Genomic DNA, 16,906 nt, shown 5'->3' with positions numbered 1-16,906 from the left:
AATGTTAATGGACACGTGATGTTAATGGACACTTGTTGTTAATGTTAATGGACACGTGTTGTTAATGTTAATGGGCACGTGATGTTAATGGACACTTGTTGTTAATGGACACGTGATGTTGATGTTAATGGACACGTGTTGTTAATGGACACGTGTTGTTAATGGACACGTGATGTTAATGTTAATGGACACGTGATGTTAATGGGCACGTGATGTTAATGGACACGTGATGTTAATGTTAATGGACACGTGATGTTAATGGACACGTGTTGTTAATGTTAATGGACACGTGATGTTAATGTTAATGGACACGTGATGTTAATGGACATGTGATGTTAATGGACACGTGATGTTAATGTTAATGGACATGTGATGTTAATGGACATGTGATGTTAATGGACATGTGATGTTAATGGACACGTGTTGTTAATGTTAATGGACACGTGATGGTAATGTTAATGAACACGTGTTGTTAATGTTAATGGACACGTGTTGTTAATGTTAATGGACACGTGATGTTAATGTTAATGGACACGTGATGTTAATGTTAATGGACACGTGATGTTAATGTTAATGGACACGTGTTGTTAATGGACACGTGATGTTAATGGACATGTGATGTTAATGGACACGTGTTGTTAATGTTAATGGACACGTGATGTTAATGTTAATGGACACGTGTTGTTAATGTTAATGGACACGTGATGTTAATGTTAATGGACACGTGATGTTAATGTTAATGGACACGTGATGTTAATGGACACGTGATGTTAATGGACACGTGTTGTTAATGTTAATGGACACGTGATGTTCATGTTAATGAACACGTGGTGTTAATGGACACGTGATGTTAATGGACACGTGTTGTTAATGGACATGTGATATTAATGGACATGTGATGTTAATGGACACGTGTTGTTAATGTTAATGGACACGTGATGTTAATGGACATGTGATGTTAATGGACACGTGATGTTAATGGACACGTGTTGTTAATGTTAATGGACACGTGATGTTAATGGACACGTGATGTTAATAGACACGTGTTGTTAATGTTAATGGACACGTGTTGTTAATGTTAATGGACACGTGATGTTAATGGACACGTGATGTTAATGGACATGTGATGTTAATGGACATGTGATGTTAATGTTAATGGACACGTGATGTTAATGGACACGTGATGTTAATGAACATGTGATGTTAATGGACACGTGTTGTTAATGTTAATGGACATGTGATGTTAATGGACACGTGATGTTAATGGACACGTGTTGTTAATGTTAATGGACATGTGATGTTAATGGACACGTGATGTTAATGGACACGTGTTGTTAATGTTAATGGACACGTGATGTTAATGGACACGTGATGTTAATGGACACGTGATGTTAATGGACATGTGATGTTAATGGACACGTGTTGTTAATGGAACTTGTTGTTTGCTGAGACAGTGTTAAATATTAAATGGGAAGTTGTTTTGTGTAATGAAGAGTAATGGCGGGTGACTAATGTCGTCCCGCTGATGACGTGCTACCTTAACTCTGCTCTCTTGAATGACGCACCCCGTGAGGTGTTAACTGACTCCTAACTCATAGCCTGTTTCTTTTCTCCCCTCCTCCATCCAGATGGCTGATTGTGGAGGCCTGCCCATGGTTGACCAGGTGTGTTTCTAGCTTGTTAACACGTTCACGGAGGCCAAGGGATAACAGTTAGGGGGCTAATACAGGGCAGCTTCACTTAAGAGCATTAGTGACAGTAGCAATGAGGCACGGACGTCAGGCTGGAGAGTTTATACCCAGGTCAGCACCTTCTGCTACAACAGCTGTCATACATACGCCTCTCGTTATCACAGCGTCTGTAGGATATGCCACGAACCTGTCAGTTGATATGTCATTATGTGGATAATAACAGGGGAAAAAGGGCCTAACTTTCTCATTTGCTCTCTCGACAGCCTGCAAAGCTGACAGAGGCCTTCAAGTACTTCATTCAGGGAATGGGCTACAGTAAGTACACACTCTCTCTGTGTAACCAACACTGACCAGTAATTATATTAACATTCGGTATGTAGAAATATAAAAGCCTGTTACCCTATTAGTGTTGCTGCCAACTAATAATATGGGTCTTCACGACAACCTGTAAGAATGACATTGTCTGGAACTAGGAGATGAGATTAGTAATTTCACCTTCAGATTAGACATTTAGACAACAGGAAGTCTGTTACCTGTTCTGTAATGATTAAATATAATATATTACATAATGCCCTCAATAGGAATCCAGCTGACCATGGACACAGGAGTGTGAATGGATTATTAACCCTGTCTCTCCTCCTCCTCCTCTCCCCCCTGCCTCCTCCACCTCCTCCTATGCCCCCTTTTCCTCCTCCTATTTACCCCTGCCTCCTCCACCTCCTGCTATGGCCCCCTTTCCTCCTCCTATTTACCCCTGCCTCCTCCACCTCCTGCTATGGCCCCTTTTCCTCCTCCTATTTACCCCTGCCTCCTCCACCTCCTCCTATGGCCCCCTTTCCTCCTCCTATTTACCCCTGCCTCCTCCACCTCCTCCTATGGCCCCTTTTCCTCCTCCTGTTCCCCCTGCCTCCTCCACCTCCTCCTATGGCCCCTTTTCCTCCTCATGTTCCCCCTGCCTCCTCCACCTCCTGCTATGGCCCCTTTTCCTCCTCCTATTTACCCCTGCCTCCTCCACCTCCTGCTATGGCCCCTTTTCCTCCTCCTATTTACCCCTGCCTCCTCCACCTCCTCCTATGGCCCCCTTTCCTCCTCCTATTTACCCCTGCCTCCTCCACCTCCTCCTATGGCCCCTTTTCCTCCTCCTGTTCCCCCTGCCTCCTCCACCTCCTCCTATGGCCCCTTTTCCTCCTCCTGTTCCCCCTGCCTCCTCCACCTCCTGCTATGGCCCCTTTTCCTCCTCCTGTTCCCCCTGCCTCCTCCACCTCCTCCTATGGCCCCTTTTCCTCCTCCTGTTCCCCCTGCCTCCTCCACCTCCTCCTATGGCCCCCTTTCCTCCTCCTATTTACCCCTGCCTCCTCCACCTCCTCCTATGGCCCCTTTTCCTCCTCCTGTTCCCCCTGCCTCCTTTTCCTCCTCCTTCTCTCCTCTTCCTCCTTCCCTCAGTGCCTGCTGCCAGCATGACCAGACTGGTCCGCTCTCGCACGGCGTCCGGATCCAGCATCCACTCCATGGAAGGCAACAGGAGCCGGTCTCACACCAACGAGGGAAACCGAAGCCGGTCTCACACCAACGAGGGAAACCGAAGCCGGTCTCACACCAACGAGAAGCGTGGCCGCTCCCACACAGACAGTATGGAAGGCACAGCAAACAGCAGCGCCGCTCTCAAGTCCACCGAAGTGTCCTGCTAGACGACCCTTACCCTCGACCTTTAACCTCCAGCCCTCTGGTTCCTGCTGCACTGCCACTAACCACTCTCTCTCTCACACACACACACACACACACACACACACACACACACACACACACACACACACACACACACACACACACACACACACACACACACACACACACACACACACACACACACACGATTCCATTCCATTCAATGCAAAGAGTTGTTTTTGTAAAGATATGCAAGTATATACTACGGCATAATAAAGGAAATTCTGTAGAGGGGAAAAAAAACTGAAATTAACTGATCCCTTCCCAATTGCAGAGTCCAGTGGAATATCTAGGTGTTAGGGGCAACGCAGCTGAGCTACACCGCAACAGAGAATGTGGGAGAAAGCTGTTGCAGCAGAGCGAGTACCTAGTACACCAGTTTGTACATTTTTCTTTTTTTTTGTTTGTTTGTAGTGTTTTATCACATCTGACACAGTTTTCTTAAATACGTACCTGACTGTAAAGGAGTGCTTCTTTCTGTTCTCATTGTTATTGTTCATTAACTTGTCAGTGTTATAATTCATGTTATGTGTGATTTAGGATAGACAGTGTTAGGCCTAGATGTGGAGAAAGAAAAGAGAGGCAAGTGGATAAAGTTTTTTTGCTCAAATTGATATTCGTCTTTGAAACCGTGGGAAGGAGAGAATCGGAAATGTATCATGTGCATACAACACATTCCTGTAACCATTCCTCTGTTTTATGATGTTGTCCATTCATTTTGAGTTAAGTCTCCTGGATGTTCTGTATCTGTCAACTCTGTGGAATCAAACCATTGTAACTGTTCTATTCTAGAACATTCCATAATACGCTATTATTTTCATTAATCAAACTCAACAAAAACCTAAATTGAACAGCTTTGAATCCTATTGCTTTAGTAATAGATCATGGCTTCAGGCAAAAAAAAATATTTTGGATATTTTTTGTGTGTGTATGTAAATGTTTTCTATGCAATCAAGCACGGCAGAACAAAGATGATGTGCCATGGAAACCTTCTCTGACTTAAAGTTATTTTGTCGTGAAGGATTTGAGAGAGTCAAGCTGATAGATCCACATAATGTAATGTGAGGATAGTCCTCCTTAGAACGTATCAAAAACCCTCCCACTCTTACGTGCACTACAGCAACACTTGCCGGCTTTGTAGAACACAGGCCTACATCGCTTTTTAAAGATGCACAACTGCCTAATGCTGTAGATGAGAAGCATTAAATATGGCATAACAGTTTTGTATTTATTTAATAAATAAAAACCTATAACTTTTTGTCCTGGTGTTGTGATTACTTCAATGATCATACGTAGAATGTGACCTTGTAAGAATGACACCACACCTTCCACAGATGGATATTTAACCGTATATAGTACATGCATTCTATAGTAGCATCTCACGCCGTCTCTTACTCATCATTCAATTCAGAGCCACGTGATCAAACCAATCTTTACATGAGTGTGGACGAGATTTCGTGAAACTTGTTACTGTGACTTTCATAAAATACCTGTATGGCAACATTTTTTCAATCATTTAGTATTGAATAAATTACAACTAAAATATGTCACACTCATTCCCAAAGCAACCCTATACAGACCATAAAGATATTCTGAAAAAAAATCCTCACGTTTAAATATCCTCTTATAAGAAAAATACTTTGGGTGGGATTCAATCTAATCGATTCAATCCAATGCAAGATATAGAGCAGCACACTATAACAGGCTTGTAAAGGAAATGTAGGCTTGAGCTGACAATCAGAGCATTTACCATGAATGACATCTGCGGACACCGGGAAAATGCCTTCAAAGGGCGGACTGTCTGTTGTATGGTGCTCTGCACTAATAACACACCTCGGATTGAACACCTGCCTTTATGTATACCAACGTCAAATAAAACCATTTTTCGGAAGTTCTGACAAAAAAACGTTTGAGGAAAGGAAAAGAAGATCAAAATGTAGGTAGATGGAAGTTTAGGGCTCTACTCCGTATCACCGAAGTTCAGTGTTACAGCGTGATTGAAATTTAAAGGCAATGTTCTCTTGTTAGCGAAGGCTGCATTCACCGTAAACACTGCATATGTCGTCTCAATCAGAAATTACCTTTAAATTTCTATTGTGCAATCTGTAACGCTTCAGCGATCCAGACTGAATAGAGCCCTTAATAAGCTCACGGCGAATTATTGAAATGTCTCAGTTCACGATCTCAGGGTAACCATAGTAATTCTCCAGCTCGGCAAAGATGTTGTTGGGGTTCCTGCAGCTGAGGTTACAGAAGCAGGCGTTGATCCACATGACCTGCCAGGTGAACACTGCCCCGTTGGGACACACAAACTCCACGTCGATGGTCTTGGACTTGTAGGGAATGCAGCAGCGATCGTCTGTGGCCATGCACACCCCACAGTATTTAGGCCAGTAAGGCTGCTTACTGACACAGCCTGAGATTGTGAAGTTTTTTGGCTGTTCTTCTCTGTAGATGTTCAGACACTTCTTCCCTGGCTGAGAGCGAAAGAGAAAGAGGACAAGTTGAATGATTGAATCAATGCTCTGTAATGTTCCTATAATATTGGGAATGTTGTATTTTTTTAGGCAAACTCTTCAATATAGATAGCATGGACAAACATTTGACCTCTATGCATGTATGCACATGTGTGTCTGTGTCCACGTGTGCGTGCATATTTGAGCGTGGAAGTGTGTCTGTGCACGTCAGTACATGTACCTTGATGTGCTTGGTGATGTCCACCCCACAGGGCCGTATGTTGCAGAGGCGGGACTCTTTCACCATCTCACACCTCTCGTTGGCGTTGGAGACGCGCAGTGACAGACCTCGACCACACGTCTTAGAACAGATACTCCAGGAGGTGGTCTGGATCACACAGTTCCTGCTCCGGCCCTGAGTCTCAGCAGGAAGAGCTATATCAACACAGACAGACAGACAGACAGACAGACAGACACTTTTGTGAGTGTAATGTTTACTGTACATTTTTACTGTAAATTGTTTATTTCACTTTTGTTTATTATCTACTTCACTTGTTTTGGCAATGTTACCATATGTTTCCAATGCCAATAAAGCCTTTAAATTGAAATTGAATTGAGAGAGAGGAGGGACAGTGTCTGACAGACCAACCAACCTGCACATGTCCCCTATGCCATTGTCATTGTTCAATGTATGGTCATTTTTACCCTTGATTATTGTTGACAATATTGGTTAGTATTATTTTAATTATGTTAATATTGTAAATCACCGAAGTAAGCTAATGTCATGCCAATAAAGCAAATAAAATTTAGAGAAAGATATGTAGCTAGATAGAGAGAGAGAGAGCAATAGAGATAGATATGTAGCTAGATAGATAGAGAGCGAGCAATATAGAGAGATATGTAGCTAGATAGAGAGCAATAGAGAGAGATATGTAGCTAGATAGAGAGAGCAATAGAGAGAGATATGTAGCTAGATAGAGAGAGAGAGAGCAATAGAGAGAGATGTGTAGCTAGATAGAGAGAGAGAGCAATAGAGAGATATGTAGCTAGAGAGAGAGAGCAATAGAGAGAGATATGTAGCTAGATAGAGAGAGAGCATTAGAGAGAGATACATGGAGAGAGAGAGATACATAGAGAGAGATGCATAGATAGAGATACATAGATAGAGAGAGATATACATGGTAGCGAGAGAGAGATACATGGAGAAAGAGAGAGAGAGAAACATAGAGAGAGAGAAAGGGAAAGAGAGAGAGATACCGAGAGAAAGATACATAGAGAGAGAGAGATACATAGATACATAGAGAGAGAGAGAGAGAGAGAGAGAGAGAGAGAGAGAAAGAGAGAGAGAGAGAGAGAAGGAGAGTGAGTGAGAGTGAGAGAGGGAAAGATAAATAGATAAAGAGCGAGAGACAGAGAATAATAACAATTGAATATGGGTAGTGATATAATTATTCATCAAAACTGGACCTAATAGCTTGTTGCCATGAGAAGTGCTTTTACCTTCAAGATTGATAGTTAAGTTGTGCAAGGGTGACAGGTCTCGTTGCAATTTTGTATTTTTAACCAAAACAAACATTCTCTAGTAAATCCACGTTTTCTTTTGGCTTTGCACACTACTGGCCAGGATCACTCAGCACTTGAGCTACCCAAAAATAACACTGAGACACAGAGAGAGTGAGAGTGTACAGGAAAAGCGTTTGGTCTTCTCTTACACAGCTGCACCTCTGTTCCTCCCTGGAGTAACAAGCTACACCCTAGTCCACCACAGATACTGTTCCAAGAACCCACACAACATACTGCTGCAACAGCAGCACTACCTGTGAGCTACACTGAAGCACTGTCCTCAAACTATTTTGCTTCACAATTCACAAAGGAATACTCAATATGCACCTGTGTTATTAGTGTTTTAAGATTCTCAATACATACATATCAACTGTAGCATACTGCAGTGGAGGCTGGTGACGGGAGGACAGCTTATAGTAATGACTGGAATGGTATCATACTGTTCCATTCATTCCATTCAAGCTATTAGTATGAGCATGTCCTCACATTTAAAGTGACACCAGCCACCATTGATTGACTGATTAAATGAATGATTGTTGAGAGCTCTTACAAAAGACATGTATGTATTCTGTATTCTGATACTTACAAATGGCATAATAAAACATGACCTTAACCTTAATTGATTGATTGATTGATGGATCTGTGTCCTACCCTCCACTGCATGTCTTGGAGCAGTCTTCCTCCCCTTCTTGGGCTCGTCACAGATCCACTGTTCACAGCAGCGTCCGGGGATCTTGACCCTCCTCGGGTTCTGGCACCACACCCGGGGGGGCTGGGAGTCCGTACACAGGGTCACGCACCCGATGGCCCCGTTCACACACAGACACTGGTATTTACAGCTGGGCTTAAAGCTCTGCCCATTCCGGTAGATCACACCATCATGCTCACAGCCTGTGCCAACCATATCTGGCAAAGAAGATCAGGACAGAAGTCTTACATCACAGAGAGACACACAGTGGTAATGATGACAAGATAATGTAGCAGCTTTTGTTTTTCGTGATATCTGAACAAAAACAAACATGTCATGACATCGGGTAATATGATTATGAAAGATGTTCACTTTTTAATGGTTAATTTGTCATTGCATTTCTCATTTTCTTCAAGGATTATGTTACTAGATGTGCAATTAGTGTGTTGGGACATGATCATAGCAGTGTTATTGTGACTTATGATTGGTGTCTTTAGTCATTGTATTGCGTCAGATAGCAAGCTGATTCCACCTACACGTTGAGTGTGGTGTAGAAGTGATGCGATTTGACGTAAGACAACGGTCTTTAGTAGGTTAGAATGACACTTACAGGCACACACTCCTTTTTCGTACCTCGGCTTGTCCACGCTGTAGTCACAGTACAGTCCCTTATGGTAGTCACAGGTGTCTGCCTCGTTGCACTCCTCCCCCACCTGCCTGGCGCAGGCCTTGCAGCAGTCACAGCCGTCCATGAGCAGGCTCACTCCTGCGGGGCAGGCGGGGAGGACCGGGGGGCACTCACAGGGCCAGTGGCAGTACTGGGTCCGGTTGTATGGCTCCAGGTCTGTGGGTTCTGTTAGGGGCAGCATGGCAGTGGGATTCTGGGTCTGGGAGTAGGCCTAGATGAGAGGGACAAGGAGGAGTTAGGGTTATGCGCTCTTGATATGCATAATACATATTTTAGTTTGGCATGGTCATGACCGTGTAACACTATGACCTTGTAACACAATAAACCATGTAAGTAGAGAACAGACATCGAAGATGTATTTTTCCTGAGTAGGCTACCATATCTGGGACAATTTAAAACACTTCTCAGCACTCGGTTGAAGTAGCAACAGTACTGGAGAATAATAGTCTTGCATAAACAGTAGTCATTCACCCCAAGGAACAAAGTCATAATTCATTTCATCTACTTAATCTTTTCATTTCTAACCTGTCCTAACTAACTCCCTCTAGTTCGGCCAACGACGTAATAGACCCAAATCCCCTATTAGGCTGGATAAATGTTGCACCTCCTGTATGGGCTTAAAGGTCTGGTTTGCAGGCCTTCTTTATAGCAATGTTGAATTACAGGGTAACGGAGAGACGATGACATTTTAGTCCTTTAGGCGACATGCTTACCCAGAGCGACATACAGGAGCAATTCGAGTTAAGTTGCTTGCCCAAAAGCACACCTGGTTAACTTGGCGATTCAACCTCTCAGTTTCTGGCCCAACACTTTTAACCGCTAGGCTACCTGCTGTTCCACAGGTCTTGAGTTAGTAGTCCTGTCCAATGGCCAAGGCTACATTTAAAAAAATGATTTCATCAATATAACACTGGTTAGTCTTTACTTGATCCCTGTCTACATAATATTCTGGCTGTATATTATTCTGCCTATTTCTCATATTGTTTCTTTGAAAATATAAAGTATGTGTAACAGTATAATTTTAGACCGTCCCCTCGCCCATACCCGGGCGCGAACCAGGGACCTTCTGCACACATCAACAACTCACCCTCGAAGCATCGTTACCCATCACTCCACAAAAGCCACGGCCCTTGCAGAGCAAGGGGAACTACTACTTCAAGGTCTCAGAGCAAGTGATGTCACTGATTGAAACGCTATTTAGCGCCCACGCTAACTAAGCTAGCCGTTTCACATCCGTTACATATGTTCATAGCTGAAGTGACAAAACAAGTTCAATAAAAGGTGTCCAACATTTCATAATATTGCCTGTACAAACTATATATTCACGCAAAGATCCGAAATAGAACATTTTTAAAGCACTCATAAACAGATGCCGTATGAACAAGCCACCAGGGAGAGTTTTACAACCAAACAAATGGCGGTTGGTCTTGGATCCAGACCGTATGAGTCCCTTCATAGGAAACTGGCCCGTCTACTGGTTCAGACTGGCTATAAAGATGATTTTTTAGTCTTGGATCCAGACCGCATGAGTCCCTTCAGAGGAAACTGGCCCGTCCACTGGTTCATACTGGCTACAAACATGATTCTTAGTCTAGGATCCAGAGTGTATGAGTCCCTTCAGAGGAAACTGGCCCGTCCGCTGGCTCAGACTGGCTATCAACATGATTCTTAGTCTAGGATCCAGACTGTCTGAGTGTGAAGAGAGCATGACTTCCTTGTATGAGTCAGGACACAGAGTGTTCTACAACACATTATTACAGATCAAGTAGCCAGATCGCCTAATGGTCTAATTTAAAATGTCATACACTATTTTGGCTGTGCCTTGCATGCCATCTGTGTGCCAAAATGATATGACTACTCTTATTTCTGATGTCTGAACATTCAACAAGCAGACACATTTTTGGGAGCTTTTTTCAGAATCAGAACATATTGGGCGGGTTTCCCAAAAGTGAAATCCCTTTTTAGTCCAGAACCTTAATCTGTGTCCGGGAAACCAGCCCATTGAAAACAATATTAACTCCTGTTGTTACTGTCTTAACAGCAACCACTGCCTCCAGTATGGGCCGACCAACCCTGCTTAACAAACTTGTCTTGGAGATTCCCATACAGGTTAGGGTAGAATTCTCTAGTATAAACTGGGTGGTTTTAGCCCTGAATGCTGATTGGTTGACAGCCGTGGGATATCAGACCGTATACCACAGGTATGACAAAATATTTATTTTTACTTCTCTAATTACGTTGGTAACCAGTTTAGAATAGCAATACGGCACTTTGGGGGTTTGTGGTATATGGCCAAAATACCAAGGCTACGGGCTGTGTCCAGGAAGTCCGTGTTGGGTCGTGCTTAAGAACAACCCTTAGCATTCTTGCGTTCAAACTACCCGCTAGTCAAAGTGCTCTGAACAAATTAAGAGAATCGTTCACAAACATTGGCACATTCTAAGATCCGATGATGGTATCGGGAGTGTGTTTTCGCACCATCCCTTGGTCGTATTCTCGCGGGGCAGGAAACTCAGAGATCAATCGGTAAACTCTGATTTACCACCCCAAGATTTCCCTGCACAACGTGTATTTGCGCCCCTACTAGATGGAAACTACAAGTGTAATGGCTGTGGTCAATGCAATGGCACTTCTAAAAGTTGATCCTTCAAACACCCACAAACAGGGAAACAGATCCCAATCAAAGGTATTATTACGTGCTCCACTAAGGCAGTTATTTATCTTATAACTTGTCCTTGTGGTAAAAAATATGTGGGTAAATCAAAGCGCGAATTAAAAGTACGTATCTCCCCGAGCATCGTAGCACCGTTAGCTGCAAAAACTCGACTTATCCAGTTGCAGCCCAATTTTTGGAAGAAAAGCACTCGATTTCGTCTCTACGTTATATTGTCATCGAACATGTCACCCTCCCTAAAACGAGAGGCTCCCTGGATCTTTCATTTAAAGACCCTTGCTCCCTTCGGTCTCAATGTAGACTTTGATCTGAAGCCATTCTTGTGATTATTGTGATTTTGCTGTTCATTGTAAATGTTTCTAGGCTTATGTATTCAAATTGTATCTATGATCGTACGCCATCCATTTATGTTTTTTGTATGCTGTTTAAATATATGCGAATTAACCAATGATATCAGGCCACACCCGGCCATGATTACAGACACCTGTGTGTGTCTTTTGACACTATCTAAATCAGTCAACCTGCAGTGTTTGTCATAAAACCCTGATGAAGACAGTTGGACATAAATATTTTTGCATCTGAGCTCCTAGAGTGTGCGGCTCTCCTTTTTATTTTTTTAAGAACAACTTTTAACCTCGGTATAGTGGCCATACCCCCGGTGCCTTATTGCTTAATTAAACCTCTCTAATTACATTTCAGCCTCAACATGTTAAATATCAGAAAAACCAAAGAGCTTCTAATCCAAGTAAATTATACACACAATTCATCTCCAATTAATTGATTGTAAAAAAGACCCCTTAATCATCTTCTAAGTTTCTCATATTTTTTCTCTTAAGCTTCCTTTACGTTTTTCGAATAGAATTCTGTTAATATATAGTAAATTCATGACGTGCATAGGAGGCTTAATACAGATCAACGAGGCTTAATCACGGTTGTAGCACAGAGCCAGTAACCAGGGGGTTCTGCTGCTGAAGCCCAGTCAGCTGTCATCAGGCTGTCAATTACACAACAACATCAGAGAACACAGATATGTCCCAAATGGTACTCTGTTCCCTATATAGTGTACTACTTTTGAGCAGAGCAGTATGGACCCTGGTTAAAAGTAGTTCACTATATAGGGAATAGGGTGCCATTTGGGACATAATCACAAAATGTCACTTTACGCCTCACAATGATTTTTTGGGGTATTTCTCAAGGTAATGAAACCCACACGGACCACAACAACAACTGATCATGACATTAACAGTTTGTTGTCTTCATGTAGCTTCCCTTCTTTAACCTAAAAAGGAAGAGAAAGTAGAGAGGTGTAGTCAATAATGTCATAATATCCATATACATATGGCATAACAGGAAGTTGAATTGGGTTTTCTAATGAGATGACAAGCTTTGTGCATGTCGGTTTAGGTACATTTATGCATAGTTGCATCATTCCTAACCCCCATCATATCTAGACAGCTGAAATTGGAGTTGAGATGAACGTGAATACCATGCCGTGTTCAGGGTTATAACCTTTTGACCCTTTGTGTGACCTTTGTTTAACCTTGTGACCTTAAACAGACATATATCATCAAACGCTGTAAAGTGCTGAGACTGAAAAAGTGATCAATCAATTGTCAATGATCTTGATAGAATGTGAGTGATACAACATAGGTTTGAGCCCAGCAAATCAGAGACGATGTGAGCAGTTTTAACTTTTGAAATCTATTGAGGTTCTTTAAAATCTTTCATGAGGACAATTAAACTAGAAAACAAACAGAAACGTTGCTGTTTGTTGAGGCCATGCAAATAATAGTATTTTCCAATAACTTGTGGAATCTGGAGTAAAATGCAAAACCTGACTCCACACAACCACAAGGTGGCAGTAAAGTATGACTAAGAATGAGATGTGTAAAAGGAATTCCGGGATCCAATGCCAGAGGAGTGAATTCTGCAGAATTATCTTCTCTGATTCTGAAGCCGGTGACTAAGGAATCACATATTGGTAGGCCATTCTATATTCAATATAGCTTTTTCCTCGTTAGCGACTATGTTTATATCTTAAGTGGAAATTAGCAGTGGTGGAAAGTACTTAAGTGAAAAATACTTTAAAGTGCTACCTAAGTAGTTTTTTTTTTGCATATCTGTACTTTATTATTTATATTTCTGATTACTTGTATTTTTTACTCCACTACATTCCTAAAGAACTCCATACATTTTCCCTGACGCAAAAAAGTAGTTACAGTTTGAGTGGTTAGCAGGACATGAAAATGGTCCAATTAACACACTTATCAAGAGAACATCCCTTGTCATCCCTACTGCCTCTGATCTGGTGGACTCACTAAACACAATTTTCGTTTGTAAATTATGTCTAATTGTTGGAGTGTGCCCCTGGCTATAAGTCAATTTTAAAAAACATGACAATTGTGCCGTCTGGTTTGCTTAATATAAGGAATTTCACATGATTTATATTTGACTTTTTATACATATTTGAGCAATTACATTTACTTTTGATACTTTAGTATATTTAAAACCAAATTATTTTAGACTTTTACTCAAGTTGTATTTTACTATTTTCTATTGAGATATCTTTACTTTTACTCAAATATGACAATTGGGTACTTTTTCCCCCACTGGAAATTTACCCATTAAATGATTTAGGCCTAATAAATCTAAATAAATCATAAGAGTCAGGTCTGGTATTTCAGAAAGAAATATATTTGCTAAATAAAGTTTAAACCACGTGTTAATAAAAAATAATTCTGATGACACTTTCTCACCTTTTGAATCCCAGCTGCTATAAGAATCCACACCAGGAGCCAGCTCATCACTGGTTAGGAATTTTAAATTCATTGAACCCAGAATTACTCCTTTTCTAAAAGCAAAATATTTTGCACTGCACAAGTCTCAGGCATTCTGCTTCTTCTAGTTGTCATCTCCTCCGCGAGGACAACTGTCTCGGACTGGGACTGGAGATGTTATTAAAGCTCGTGCTGCTGACGTCAGGTTTTTAGGACGAGCCCCGCATTTTTCTAGCATAGCGCTCTGTCTTTTCCCTCTCCTCCACTCTCACCCTCTGCTCCTCAGACACGAAAGCCCTTCATGAAGTTGAGGTGGCTTGTCTATAAGGGACAGTTCGACATTTATTAGGGGAAGGGTGGTGGTTTTCCAAAACGATTGTTAAACTTTTGTTTTGCTTTGGGGAGGGTTATGTTTTTTACGTTCGCCCTTTTGCAAGTTTTACTATATCATGTATTCCATCCAAGACACTTGCGCCTCCCCTCTGTCAAGGTGTCTTGATACTTCCCTTATGCACTATGCTTTTCCTTTTGCAAACTATACCACAAGTCAATGTAGTCTACCAGTCTAACTGCCCTCTATCCACCATTCATAGTGACAATAGTGGTAGGTGGGATCGTTCGTCCAGATCTACAATATGCTAACTAGTAATCATACCACACATACATTAATTTAAAGCTGCAGTAATTTTCAGTAAATGCAGAGAGGCCAGGTATGTCATTGCTCATGAAAGAACAGTGAAGACATGAGACACACAGTACAAAAAGCTCCCCTATTGAGCTTGTTTAGGGACAATATTATTATCCTACCTAGACTAGCCTACAACACCACAATGAAATGAAAAAGTGCGTTATTGTTTTCAAGTGAGTACAAAATTATACTCTAGGTTGTAAACTGCAGTGAAAATCTCATTTGAATAACGACGCAAAAGCCCTGGGAGTTGAATATTTAATTCCATTAATTCCATTTGGACCAGTTGTGGGTCTACTCTGGACAGTTTATAATGTCTAGAAAGGCACAGTAGCTGGCCAGTCTGTCTGTATGTTAAGTTCTGATACTGAGATGCGCTATCTGTTCCTAAAATAATGTTGACGCATACCATAATGTTGAAGTGCCCGAAATCGGTATGCTTTGCTTATTGGTTCTGGTGCATTGGCACAGAAACCTGTTCATGGAACAATATTGTGAGTTGATTGTATGCGGGGGAGGGTGTACAGTGTTCTTTACAGTAAAAGGTAGAGGGGTCATGTGAAAATATGTCTAATGTTGGAGAGGGGAGTGTGTTTTTTTTAGGACACTTTAAGTTGGACAAGCCCCCGACGAACTGGCCATGAACTGAGCAATGTGCATCCCAGCTATGCCACTGAGCTGTAGATTATTCAATAGCATTTGTAAACAAACAGGAATTATTACGCATAGCTGTGTGACTAGGGACTAGGGAGGGACAGTCCTACATTCTCTAAAGAAGGCAGAAGTCGTTTTGGATGTTTTCATATGGCCACCAAGGTGAGTTGAATTTCCCCTCAAAGTTAAGAGGAATTAAATGAAGCGGGTCTGGTTGAATACTCGTCTGGTTCACAGATGTTCAGTTCAGGAAGACAGTGATGTATTTTTAAATGTCTGGAATTAACGGCCTTTGCTGTTAAATGACATGGGCCTATTGAAGTTTTCTACATTGCCTTTGGTGTGGAAAATGTGTTAAGGAAACTGATTTATGTGAAAGGTGGTTATGTCTCAGATCCACAGTCACTTTAGCACAGACAGCTCACACTCTCCAACACAGGGAGTTCCCACTCCTGACCAAGTGTAGCTGTCTGCTGGTCTAGATACTATGGAAAAACCTCTTAGTACTAAACCAAAGCAATGCATCGGTGTATTATGGACATGTGTAAAGCCAGGTAATCTGACGAGAGCGATGCTCTGAGGTGATCTGAGAGGTGTGTTTTCCACACTTACCACATCAACCTTACCCCTCATAGTACATTACCCCTCATAGTACATTACCCCTCATAGTATATTACCCCTCAGAGCACACAGACAGATACTGACATTACCCCTCAGAGCACACAGACAGACACTGACATTACCCCTCAGAGCACACAGACAGACACTGACATTACCCCTCAGAGCACACAGACAGACACTGACATTACCCCTCAGAGCACACAGACAGACACTGACATTACCCCTCGGAGCACACAGACAGACACTGACATTACCCCTCAGAGCACACAGACAGACACTGACATTACCCCTCGGAGCACACAGACAGACACTGACATTACCCCTCAGAGCACACAGACAGACACTGACATTACCCCTCAGAGCATACAGACAGACACTGACATTACCCCTCAGAGCACACAGACAGATACTGACATTACCCCTCAGAGCACACAGACAGACACTGACATTACCCCTCAGAGCACACAGACGTTACTGACATTACCCCTCAGAGCACACAGACAAACACTGACATTACCCCTCAGAGCACACAGACAAACACTGACATTACCCCTCAGAGCACACAGACAGATACTGACATTACCCCTCAGAGCACACAGACAGACACTGACATTACCCCTCAGAGCACACAGACAGACACTGACATTACCCCTCAGAGCACACAGACAGACACTGACATTA

General features: G+C 42.2%; 2 protein-coding genes across 7 annotated transcripts in view; one reads left to right on the top strand and one right to left on the bottom strand.

Moving 5' to 3' along the window:
* Positions 1-4,674, top strand: part of LOC110496659 (protein NDRG1) — a 34,742-nt gene extending 30,068 nt beyond the window's left edge. For both annotated transcript variants that reach the window (XM_036953443.2, XM_036953444.2), the window contains 3 exons: positions 1,629-1,664; positions 1,955-2,006; positions 3,135-4,674. In XM_036953443.2, coding sequence (XP_036809338.1) covers positions 1,629-1,664; positions 1,955-2,006; positions 3,135-3,379 — 333 coding nt within the window. In that variant the 3' untranslated portion in view covers positions 3,380-4,674. The remainder of the gene's footprint in view (positions 1-1,628; positions 1,665-1,954; positions 2,007-3,134) is intronic.
* A 68-nt stretch (positions 4,675-4,742) lies between these two features.
* LOC110496658 (CCN family member 4) lies at positions 4,743-14,636 on the bottom strand. 5 transcript variants are annotated; one of them, XM_021572678.3, is made up of 6 exons: positions 14,242-14,576; positions 12,702-12,764; positions 8,734-9,022; positions 8,087-8,341; positions 6,114-6,307; positions 4,743-5,893 (listed from the first exon to the last, which is right to left on the bottom strand). In XM_021572678.3, exons 3-6 carry the CDS (start codon positions 8,990-8,992, stop codon positions 5,588-5,590), a joined length of 1,014 nt encoding a protein of 337 aa, XP_021428353.2. In that variant the 5' UTR covers positions 8,993-9,022; positions 12,702-12,764; positions 14,242-14,576; the 3' UTR covers positions 4,743-5,587. The 5 variants fall into 5 exon arrangements, 4 of the variants coding, with proteins under 4 accessions (XP_021428353.2, XP_090065354.1, XP_021428352.2 ...); XM_090209228.1 differs by having other exon boundaries at positions 8,757-9,022; positions 14,242-14,419; XR_016488611.1 differs by lacking the exon at positions 12,702-12,764 and having other exon boundaries at positions 8,050-8,341; positions 14,242-14,423.
* Between the last annotated feature and the right edge of the window lie 2,270 nt (positions 14,637-16,906).

Source organism: Oncorhynchus mykiss, chromosome 18, assembly GCF_057628025.1.
Source record: "Oncorhynchus mykiss isolate SJ-2025 chromosome 18, ASM5762802v1, whole genome shotgun sequence".
NCBI classification, from domain to species: domain Eukaryota; kingdom Metazoa; phylum Chordata; class Actinopteri; order Salmoniformes; family Salmonidae; genus Oncorhynchus; species Oncorhynchus mykiss.
Note: the sequence above shows the minus strand (reverse complement) of the source record. Positions and strands in the feature narration are given on the sequence as shown.

Excerpts from the sequence above, each read along its gene's own strand:
- LOC110496658 (XM_021572677.3), bottom strand. The coding sequence starts at position 14,289 with ATGAGCTGGCTCCTGGTGTGGATTCTTATAGCAGCTGGGATTCAAAAG. Across the intron at positions 8,342-8,733 it reads CGAAAAAGGAGTGTGTGCCT|ATATGGTTGGCACAGGCTGT; the intron begins GTAAGTGTCATT and ends CTTCTTTGCCAG. Across the intron at positions 5,894-6,113 it reads ACATCACCAAGCACATCAAG|CCAGGGAAGAAGTGTCTGAA; the intron begins GTACATGTACTG and ends TTTCGCTCTCAG.